Source organism: Sciurus carolinensis, chromosome 14, assembly GCF_902686445.1.
Source record: "Sciurus carolinensis chromosome 14, mSciCar1.2, whole genome shotgun sequence".
Taxonomy (NCBI): Eukaryota; Metazoa; Chordata; class Mammalia; order Rodentia; family Sciuridae; genus Sciurus; species Sciurus carolinensis.
In genome coordinates, this window is record NC_062226.1 from 12591898 (window position 1) to 12603919 (window position 12022).

General features: G+C 36.2%; 1 protein-coding gene across 7 annotated transcripts in view; it reads right to left on the reverse strand.

Moving 5' to 3' along the window:
* Positions 1–12022, reverse strand: part of Mrrf (mitochondrial ribosome recycling factor) — a 71613-nt gene that overhangs the window by 58591 nt on the left and 1000 nt on the right. For 4 of the 7 annotated variants that reach the window (XR_007104887.1, XR_007104886.1, XR_007104885.1 and 1 more), the window contains exons 2-3: positions 8041–8252; positions 1548–1703 (exon numbers count right to left, since the gene is read on the reverse strand). Coding sequence is in view for 4 of the 7 variants with exons in the window: in XM_047523966.1 (XP_047379922.1) it covers positions 1548–1703; positions 8041–8224 (340 nt within the window). In the remaining 3 variants the exon portion in view is untranslated. Of the gene's footprint in view, positions 1–1547; positions 1704–2224; positions 2324–8040; positions 8253–11180; positions 11350–12022 lie in introns of those variants that run through there. The other 3 variants (XM_047523969.1, XM_047523968.1, XM_047523967.1) reach the window with 3 other exon arrangements.

The window sequence follows — 12022 nt, forward strand, 5'->3', positions numbered from 1 at the left end:
TTTAACCTGTTTCACTCAGTCTCTTTTCGGCTCCAAGTTTACCCAGACTATTACACAAACATAACCCTAAAGAAAAGAAGCAAAGAGGAAATACCAATGGGAGGCCTTTTGAAAATGGATCTTAACTCAGTCTTCCTGATTTGCCATAAGATCCTCTGCCACAGAAGTCCCAACATGGGTATTTAGGCATGCAATTGTGGTGGTTCCCATTCCCTAAATCTGTATCGACATAATGCATCAAATCCTTTTCCCTCAATCCGTCCCCAGTGAGCATCTCCCTTAGCCTCATTCCTGCCCCTCATTTTCTCAGAGGTTAACATTTAACAAATTACACTTCCAACCTCTTTCCAGGCCCATCATCTTTTTAAGTTCAACAAGAGTGGAGCTTGCTGGCTAATTTTAAGTATCACATTTCTCCCTGAGCTCCTCTCAAACTGCTCTCTGGTTTCGGCTGCAGAATGTTAACAGGCCAGAAAGCACAGGGGAGACACAGCACTTTATCAGCTTCATACCTAAAATAATAAGCAAGTTTAAAATAAACAGTTGGGAGAGAGTGAACGGCACGCTCTACTGTCAGCAGAGGCAGAAATGCTCCATTCCAAAGGTTGACAAATGACGGGAATGGCTTTCTACTTTCACAATGGATCTCATCTCTGAACTCTGTATGTTTCTGATAGTGTTTATAAATGGAGCTGTGTATTTTTCACTTGGCTTTCTTAAGAATGAGTTCATGAAATACTTCCTAGCTTCCTTATGAACTTCTCCAATTGAGATGTGAGTGGGAGCAACCCCAGCTCAACAGATACCTTTAGAGGGGGTCCCAGGCTAACTATAGGATGATGACAATTTGCAAAAGCCCAATTTAATAGCAATTGAATTTTTCCTGCCTGCTTGTACCATTAGCTGACAACGCACCTCTCCATCACATCTGCAAACAGTTCCCCTAGACAGTTCTGACATTTCCCACTTAGAAAAGCCATTTTCAGGAAGTTATTAACCCAAACGGACTCTTCCTGGTCAAGCTCAGGGGTAAAGAAAAGCCTCACTCAGATGGGCAGGTTTGCAGTCATTTAGTTCCCAGTAAGGGACAAGAACTGCCAAATAGGATAAAGTGGAAAAATCAGTCCACAGGTATCAGAACAGTGAGTCTAAATACCTAGATGTGTTCATAGTGTAGTCATGATGAAACACTTTTTTTTTTTTTTTTGAGAGTATAATTCCATCAGAGCAATGACTATGACTATTTGTTCACTACTGTGCATGAGCACAAAGCCTAGTTTACAGGAGAAAAGTATTTGCCCAATGGATAAATAAATGCAGTGTTAACTATGTGTCAGCACTGTATTTATTTTAATACCCATCTCAGCACTAAAAGGTAGGAATCAGACAAGGAAACTGAGGGTCTAATGAGTAAAGTAATCGCCCATGGTGAGTAGTAAGTGCCAAAGCTAGGACTAAAACTCAGCTCTGCTGAAGTCATGCTCTTTCCACTACACCTCCCCCACCCCCACCCCTCACATACACAAAGCAATGGCTGAGATACCAACCTGGTGAGGTCCTTATATTGAGAGTCTTATTGAAATTATCCTTCAGTGCTTCTATCACAGACTTCATTTCTTCATCCACCTCTTCCAAGTTGATTATATCCTCAACCAAGGCAATGTTAATATTCACTCTGGTTTGAGACTGTCCTTTTCCTTTAGCTAGAAAGTCAACATTCAGTGAAAAACAGAACAGCAGCATAAACAAACAATAAGCAATTGATTTAAAAAGTGCCTACTGTGTGAAGGCAAAATGCCAAGTGCTAGAAAATCATAAAATATTACCTTGGCCCTAAAAAAGAGCCTCTATTTACCAAGTATCACTAGGTACCCAGCATTATGCTAAACATTTTTGCAGACGTAGGGCACAGGCTTTATAGAAAGTCCAGGTTAAAACCCTGGCTATAATCCATGGCCATACCAACCTGAATGTGCTCGACCTTGTCAAAAAATTCTAGTACTAGCTTTTGGACCTTGGGCAAGTTATTCAATCTTTCTCAGTATCAGGTTCCCTACTTGTAAAAAAGATAAATAATACCTGTGTTGTCAAATTGCTACAAGAATATAAATTAAGTCATTCAAATACCTAAAAGAGTACTACCCACAGTGCATGAAATCCATAAGTAACCCATTCCTTATTTCTCAGAAAAATAAAAGAAGATGAGAAAGGTAAAATGACTTGCCTAATGTCACAGGTCAGGAAATGATAAAAGTCAAGATTTGGTCCCAAATCTGCCTAATTTTAAATCCATCAACTTTCCATTAGACCATCTCTACAAAATCTATTTGGAGAGAGAGGAAATATGTTAACTCACTTAAAAATGAATACTAAGACAAGGTTATACAGAATATTGGCTGGCTGATACAAAGAACAATAGTTTAGAGACATTAAAAATTACCGATGAGAGTGACAATGGCTAATATTTTAGAAATCAACTGCTCTGGAAGCTGAGCAAATTTTATTTCGTGTCTAAATCATCATAGTGATTTTTTCATATATATTTTATACTGTTATGTAATACAAATATTCTTCTATTTTTTATGGGCCTAAGAAAGGAGAAACAGCAAAAATATTTAAATAATACCTTTGTGTCATGAATATTACACTATCATTAAATATCTGATAAACTTAATAGATTCACTCAACAAATTTTATTGAATACTACAGTGTGCTCAATCCTGTGCTACTTGTATATTCTAATTTGCAATGCAATTTTAAGTACTTCTTCTATTTGATATTCAAAATAGCTCTCTGAGATAGGAAGAACACAGATGATTATTGTGCCCAGTGTACAGATGAGAAATCTGAGGCAAAAGTCATTTAAATCTCTTTCCCAAAGTAATCATTAAGCAGCAAAGTGATTTTTCGAAAACATTTACTAGTAAGTCACCATTGTGCTTGTAACACTATCACTCTTGAGTTAATAGGCTAATGGCTAAGATTTTTCACAACTGCTGAAAGATGTTGATCTCTCAATTCAGAAATGAAAGTTCCAAAAAGGATAATAAAAGTAAATTTGTATCTAGACATCTTGGGAATGAAGAAAACCAAGGACAGAAATATTGAAAAAAGCAAGAGAAAAGACAAATAATCCATAAGAGATCAAAATTTAGAATACTTTCTAAGAATAATAGCAGAAGTCAGATACAATAGAAATAATATCTTCAATTTTAGACTTTTTTTTTTTTGGTGCTTGGGTTCAAGCCTACGGTCCTGTGCACAACTTCTGTGTTTTTTTTTTATGGTGCTGGCAATCAAACTCAAGGTCTCACACATTCCAGGCAAGTACTCTACGGCTGAGCCACACCCTCTAATCACAACGTAAGCCTTTTTAAACCAAGTATCCAGTTAAAAATTTAAAGATATGTCCATCAATATTAAAATGGATAAAGAGTGGTATTTAGGAATGAAATGCTATGCAACCATGAGAAAGAATGCTCTACAACTTCAGAGAATTTAATTGAATCTCACAAACAATGTTGAACAAAGAGACCAGATTAAAAAAAATACAGACCGACAGTACAAAAGTCATATACGAAATATATGCTGAACAGTACAAAACAAACCGATGCCATCAGAAGTCAAAATAATTATTATTTGCGGGCTGGGGAGATAGCTCAGTTGGTAAAGTGCTTGCCTTATAAGCACAGGCCCTGGGTTCGATCCCCAGCACTGCAAAAAAATAAATAAATAAATAATTATCTGCAAGGGGTAAAGGTGGTACTTACTAGATGGGAACACAGAGGGGTCTTTGGTGTGCTAGGAATGATCTGTTCTTTAATCTGGGTGCTGGTTATACATGTGATTTCATTGTATGAAAATTATCAAACGAGAAATGTATAATGAAAATTTTTAAATGCACAGAAATGACCATAAGAAAAATAGTCTATCAAACACTTGTTGGAAGTACTCAAAGCTGTATTTAAACAGAAATTTACAGGACTGAGTTCGTGTAAGAACAGCCCAGCCTTTAATCCCAGTGATTTGGGAGGCTAAGGCAGGAAGAGCACAAGTTTGAGGCCAATCTGGGCAACTAAGCAAGACTTTAAGCAAATTAGCAAGATCCTGTCTCAAAATTAAAAATAAAAAGGACTGGGGATGTGATTCAGTGGTAAAGCATTCCTGAGCTAAATCCCCAGTAGCAAAATAAATAAATAAAAAATAAATAAATAAAAGAGAGATGTACTCCCCAATTCACGTCACGAGGCTAATATACTCTTAACATCAGAAATAGACAACAGTAATAGTGGAAATTTATGCACATCAGTATTAGAAAAGTTACATTAAGGTTAATCTCACATTCAAATATAAACTAAAATATCCTAATACTTAACCCTAAATACAGACTCAATTATGTTTCAAGGAATACATTTGCGAATTATATATCAAAAGCAAGTAAGGTTCATACCAAGAATGTAATAGTGGCTTAACATCAGAAAAGCTACTGACATTCAATTATCACATTAATAGATTAAAAGAGGAGAAAGGCCAGGCACGGTGGCGCACACCTGTAATCCCAGCAGCTCAGGAGACTGAGGTAGGAGGATCCTAAGTTCAAAGCCAGCCTCAACAACTTAGTGAGGCCCTAAGCAACTCAGTGAGACTCTGTCTCAATAATAAATTAATTAATTAATAGGGCTGGGATGTAGTTCAGTGGTTAAGCACCCCTGGGCTCAATCCTGGTACCAAAAAAAAAAAAAAAAAAAAAAAAGAGGGGAAGGGTTGGAGATGCAGCACAGTGGCAGAGTGCTTGTGTAGCATGTATGAGGTCCTAAATTCAATCCTCAGCACCACCAAAAACAAAATGATGGAGGAAGTGGGGAAATCAAACTAATAAATGTGGTAACACCATAATAAAAATGGTAACACCATTTGATTAAATTAAATACCTACTCAAAATGAAAAATTTTGGCAAAATAGGGACAAAAATGTTTGATTAAAAGAGACTACTAAGGGGCTGGGATGTGGCTCAGTGGTAGAGAGCTTGCCTAGCATGTGTGAGGCACTGTGTTGGATTCTCAGCACCACATATAAATAAATCAATAAAATAAAGGTCCATCATATATGTTCTTACACGTGAACATATAACAAGAGTTCCCTCTAAAGTCAGGAATAAAATAACAATGCCTATTATCACTAATCACATTGATCATATGATGCATATTAACAAATCTAATTGTTTCTTTTCCACTGGGTTACAAGTTGTGCCATCATATCCTGTTACAGCCTATTCTTTCCTCCAGATTTGTAAAGCCTCCTCTGTTCCCAACCAATCTAGTGAAGGCAAGAGGACAAAGAGGAAAGGGAAAGGAGGAAGGGACCATATGTATCTCATGTACAAGAATGTTCCCCAACAGCCTTATTTATTTTAGCTCAAAACTAAAAGCAAGGCTGGGGCTATAGCTCAGTCGGTAGAGTGTTTGCCTTGAAAACAGGCCCTGAGTTCAATATCCAGCACTGCAAAAAAAAAAAAAAAAACTAAAAGCAACCCAAATGCCCATCATAATTTGTGGTATATGCATTCAGTAGAAGACAATAAAGAAAGGAAAATGCACAAACAACTGTTACAGAAATTCCACAAATAGACTATTATCAGAAGCCAAACAAAAAAGAATCCATGGAGTCTGAAAAGGATGAAACTATCTATACTGTTAAAATTAATATAGTAGGCTATCTTTCAGAGGGTAACAACTGAAAGGGACATGAGGGAAGCTTCCAGAATACAAGTGGCATTCTATTTCTACCTTTTTTTTTTTTTTTTTTTTTTGGTACCAGGAATTGCTCTCAGAGGCACTGAGCCACTGAGCCACAACCCCAGCCCTATTTTGTATTTTATTTAGAGACAGGGTCTCACTGAGTTGCTTAGTGTCTCACTTTTGCAGAGGCTGGCTTTAAACTTGAGATCCTCCTACCTCAGCTTCCTGGGCCACTGGGATTACAGGCATGCACCACCGCACCCGATGCATTCTATTTCTTAATCTAGGTGATGGTTACATGGTTGTGTGCACTTTATATAAATTCACTGAACTATACAATTCACAATTTAGGCATGTACTTTTCTGGATATATGTTGTCACTCAAAAAAATTTTTAAAGGTTTCATACATAAAAGTAACAAAAATGATATGCTACCACAGAAATAAATCTGATATAAAAATTGTGCAAATATTTCTGGTGAAAAGTTGACAATATGATTATAAATTTCATATAGAAGGGCAAAAGGCCAAGAAGAAAAAGTACATGTTTGATGGAAAGATCTGTACCACTAGAACAAAACTTTCTGACAGTGATTCAGGCAGTAAGGAATTTAGAGCAGGGAGAGAAAGGCAGTTCAACAATACAACAGCTCAGGGAAAAAAAAAAAAAAAAATCACATACAATAGAGGAGACAATACAAATCTGGAGAAAAGAATGGGCTACAACAAGCGATGGTGACACAATCTGTGACCCCTATGGAAAAGAAACTTAAAGTTAGATTTCTTGATGCACTCCATATTCAGAAACAAATCACCTTAGGATAGGACAAATTTCTTGAGGAAGACACAAAAGGCACAAATAATAAAGGAAAGGATTGAAAATTATGACACTGAAATGTATGTTCAAAAAAGACACTAGAAACAAAGTAAAAAGCAAAGAAGATACTTGTAACACATTCAATCAACAAAGGATTAGTATCCCTAATATAGAAAAACTCCAATAAATCTAAAAGAAAAAGTCAAACAACCAACTTCATAAGAAGGCAATCAAAGGAGATGAAACTGAGCAGCTATAAAAAGATGCTGCTGACAGACTGTGGTAGTGTCTCAAAGCTGCAATGCTATAGGTATCAGGAGGCCCAGGTTTGCAGTTCACCCACTAGCTAGATATGACCACAGGCAAATGTACCTTGGTCTTCTCATTTGTAAAATGGTGTACTCTCAATTCACTAGAAAATTAAAATTCCTTTACTGGATAAGGATTGAATGAGTAAATGTATGATAACTTTAAAAAATATACAATATAATAAATATAAATCAAATATTGTGACTATTATCACTCTTAACAGAATGTAAGTCTTTTAAGAATCAAAGCTCTTTCAGCATTTGTTAACGTTCCTATTTAAAAAAAAAAGAGAAGGTCTACATGAAACCAGAAGACGAAAGTCAGTGGGAAAACACTGGGCATATTTCTAGCACCATCCTAGGGAGTGGATTGCCTGATCCCCCCGCCACCACCACCACCACTGCAAACAGCTGGTCTGCTTGACAATTTTCTGTCACTCATTTCACTCATTCAACAAAATTTTTTAATATATACTATGTGTCAGGCCTTGTTAGGTGTTAAATAACAAAGAAAGAGACTATCTTCATTGGATCCAATGTGGAAGGCAGGTAACAAACAAAAATCAATCTTATGATTGAGCAATTAATTAATCACTGCTGTTCTAAGTGCATCAGAGGTAAAATAACTGTGTGCCCAAGTACATGTAATGGGACCTGACCTAATCTAAGAGGTCAGGGAAGGCTTCCCTGAGGAAGTGGCATTTAAGCTGAGACCTGCGGTACATCAAAATCTCATTCTTAGATGACACAAGCCATTAAGATCATCCATCTAAATCCATGGCTCTAATACCCTCTTGACCAAAAACCTTCTGGTTTTAATTATACTTCCAACATGCATCTTCCCATAAGGAGAGAAAATTCATTGATCCCTGTCACAAGCATTCTAGTTTGCTGGGCACTTACACCTCTAATTCTAAATCTGAAAGAAATAAATTGGGCATTTTTTGAGTCACCAAGAAAATAAATGAAGCAGAATAATAAGAAAACAGACCCTGGGTTCTAACACACTCTCTCACTGTGACCTTTTAAGCTAATCATCTGAACTGTCTGAGATACCATTGCTTCATGTGGATAAGGGGAGAAATTCAGTACATGTCTGAGATCCTTGCCAGTCATGATAAGGCAAGGGTCAAATATAAGAAAAGGACCAGGAGAGAGAGGAAGTCGTATATCTCTACCTTTGGCTTTCTTGGTTGCAAAGTGGCGAACTGCTGTAGTTGAATAGGCCATGTATCGCCTATGATCGTGTTGTCTTCCACTCACTGTCTTCAGTGTAATATCTGAAACAGGTCTGGTCAAGGCTGCAAGGTAATTGCAAAAGGCAGGATGGATGAAGCGGAAGTACTTTAATCCCAAAGCCATGACTGAAGACAATTCTTGTGAATATCAACTAAAAAATAAATAAATAAAGACATAAAGAAGATCTAAGTAAAAATGATCCTACTGCAACTTCAGAAAATAATTCATAACAATTATCAAGCTATAAAATTCAGCTACAGATTAGGCAAATTAAACACATTATTTCTAACCTTCCTTCCAACAGCCATACAAGGAAATATTAGCTTCCTTTTACAGGATTAAGAAACTGAGGCTTAAATAACTTGTCCTGAGGCTTAAGTTACTTGTTAAGTAAGTAAGTTTGTAGGACTCTGAACCCCAGATTCTTTTGACCCAAATGCCTCTATTAAGCAAATGTGCAGCAGACTGAATCTTTAATGAAGCTACTAATTAAATCCTTATATGAGAAAAAGCACAAAATCTTGATAAAGTTGAAGGGGAGGAAGAGTACTAGAAGAGGACTTTAAATAAGAAAACCATTTCAACAGGCATAAAATGACTGGAAAATTTACACAACAGCATCTAATTAAAATTTTCTTTGGTTCCTTATGCACTGATTACCAATTAGAATGCACTTTACTTTAATGTGAGTCTGAAGCATGATTGAGGTTTGAGATCTTCCATGGTATAGAACTAAAGCTCTGGAAAATGCCATCCTCCACTGGGTTACAAAAAGTTATACAATGTACTGCTGAGGTTTTTGACCTTGGAAAGATGCTATTCCCTCAACTACCTCTGAAATACAACACAGTCCTAGTCAACAAATGTAGCACTAATAGCTTCTGCCAGGAATCTGGCTATCACTTGGCTAAAAAATTACCATCAAATATCTGGAAGCTGCTATCTTTGAAAATCAGTTCCACATATGCTCAAATTTTGATGCAATATAATAATGAGAGTGAATAAAAGCAAGGACTTTGTAGTGAGGAAGACCCAAAATCCAATCCTAGCTCCACCAATGACTAAATGCTCCTAAGTATCTCTGCACCTTGACTTCCTCTACTGTAAAATAGGGATAATCATACTTATTTCTTAGAATTGAGAATAATGAGGTTAGTCAGGTAGAATACTGGACAGGGACCTAGTAGATAAAGGAGCCCAGAAATGGTATCTATTAATAGATATCACCTTTCCTTTCAAAGACATTTATTCCAAGGTCAGACACAGTAAAGAAATTTTATACAAGTCATTACTATATGTAAGGAGGTCTTGAGTCAGACTTGGATGAAAATTTCTACTTTGGGTAACTCATTCTTTTTTCTTTGGTGGGGAGAACATCACTTTCCTCATCAATGAGAAAAATAACTATGATCTTAACATGAAATAATGAATGCATATAAAACACCTAGGTAATGCTTAGAATATGGTAGCTGCTTAATAAATGTGGCTGTCATTACTATCATTTTTTAGAAAAAGCAAATTAGTTCAAAAGCAAAAAATTTCTCCTGGTGGAATTTTTAATAGCAAGTTACAGACATCAGCAATCAGTGTATGAAGTCTGTACAAACAGATCACGATGAAAAATGAAGGAGCATTTTTCCTCTTGTAATCAATAGCTTCTATTCATTGTGGCTGGACCTAGGTTGTTTATTTTATCCATATCATTTCATTCAACCTGACAATAATGCTACAAATGAAGTATAACAATCCCCATTTTACAGATGTTGAAACCGAGGCTCAGAGAGATTGTTGCTATCTAAGAACAGGGAGCTATTAGCCCAGTTCTATTGAAGAACTGTTCACAAAAATCTGGCTAGGAGTAAGGTTTCTATATCTAGGTTTTTGCCTAATATAGCCAATGCCTAACTCATACTTACATCCAAATATGGCTGTATAATAACTTGTCAAGTTTTTTTAAATCTACAGGGTCTCAATCTGGCTGCTCCATTTATGACTGGTTTCCTGGTGTTCCTGTTGCAGGTCATAATACCAATCCACAAAGCAACAGGAAATCAAAATGGGTTAGAAATAAACAACCTTTGACAGAAAATGCAGCACCCAAAAGCAGACCCAGTACACGTGAACCGGAAGACAATTCTATAAATAAACCACATTGCTGAAATGCTTAAGGCGTAGACCTTAATTGCACAGAAGTCAGGAAATTTGGAAGTGGATTCAAAAAAGGCAGTCCCTTGGATCTGCCATCTTATGGACATGCACATTAACATTCAGTTCAGCATAAATGTAGAATTAAAGTTAAGAAAGAAGCTTTTTATTAGAGTCCAAATATTATTCAACAAAATTAACTCATACACAGAAGGAATGTGACTAAAGTGTCTAAGCTTCAGACATAGTCTGGAACTGGAATCTCTGGTTTTTTTCCTCTTATTAGATATTTAACTTTTTTCAGTTACAGAGTCTACCACATCATTAAGATATTAATGACCTTTTAACATAATTATAATATTAATAACAACAAATAACCATTTATTATAATGACCAGATATCATTCTAAGTAGCTGACATAAATTCTTTTGAATCTCAAAATATAGTACCTCAAGATGTAATCAGTGATTATTACCATTTTACAGATGAGAAAAGAAGCACAAATAAATTGCCCCATCTTTGAACTCAGGCAATATAACTGCAGACTGTGCTCTTAACAATTATACTATATTGTATACATAAAAAACTCAGTATAATAACTGGTTTCCAGTGAGAGTACAATAAGGAGTAGGTATTACATTACTTCAACTGCTGACATATTTTTTAAATTACTTGAAAAATATGTTCTTTCCCCAAAGTTGGGAGGGGGTTTCAAAACTTGGATTTCCCTGTTCTCTGGAGAAGTCACATTTTAATTTCAGAAAGAACTAGATAATGAACTCAAGTCCTGGCTTATTCACTGTCCCAGCAATCCCTTCTAATCTATCTGTGTCTTAACTTACAGTATGCACATTTTTATAAATATGTGTACAAACAGACCCTTGTATATAAAATACTTTCATGTTATAATATTTAATTACAAATCACATTTTACCAAATAGACTGATCTTTCCTTTCTTTAAGGGTTCCTCATGCTCCAGCATCTTCAAATACGCCAGTGAATCTATTTGGAATGATCTTCCTTCAACTTTTTACCTTCCATTTTTCTTTCAGATTTCAGTTTCACTGTCAGTTCCTCAAAGTATATGTTCCTGCTGGGTGTGATGGTACATGCCTGTTATCCCAGTGGCTTGGGAGGCAAAGGCAGGAAGATCACAAGTTCAAAATCAATCTCAGCAACTTAGGCCTGAAGCAACTTAGTGAGATAATTTTAAAAATAAAATAAAAAATAAAAAGGGATGGGGATGTGACTCAATGGTAAAGCAGCCCTGGGTTAAATTCTCAAAAAAAAAAAAAAAAAAAATCTTCCTTGGCCACCAACCCAACTAGGTCACACGTCCTGTATCTGAATTTCGTGACACCCTATACTTCACCAAAGCACATAACTTTTAATGATACAAGTTAATATTTGTGCAATTACCTGATTATTGTCTAAATCTCTCCAGATGGCCATATGTACTACAAAGACTAACTTATGGCAATCTTGTTTGCCTCTGTATCCTTCTCCATGCCTAGCAGTGTCTGAACACAGAAGACACTATGTAATGTAAATATGAATTAAAGTCCAGAAAGAGTAAATCTTTATTCAGGGTCAAAACACGGGCACCAGAGTTGGAATTACCTCTGATTGTAGGTCCTGGGCTCTACTTCCAAGAACTCCATACATTATGCTTTAGTTTGCCAGGTTTTTGCTTAGAGAGAGTAGAGCATGCTCTTCTTTAAATTTGGTGTCATGTAAAGAAAGGTATTTGTAATATCTGACTTTATATAGAATCA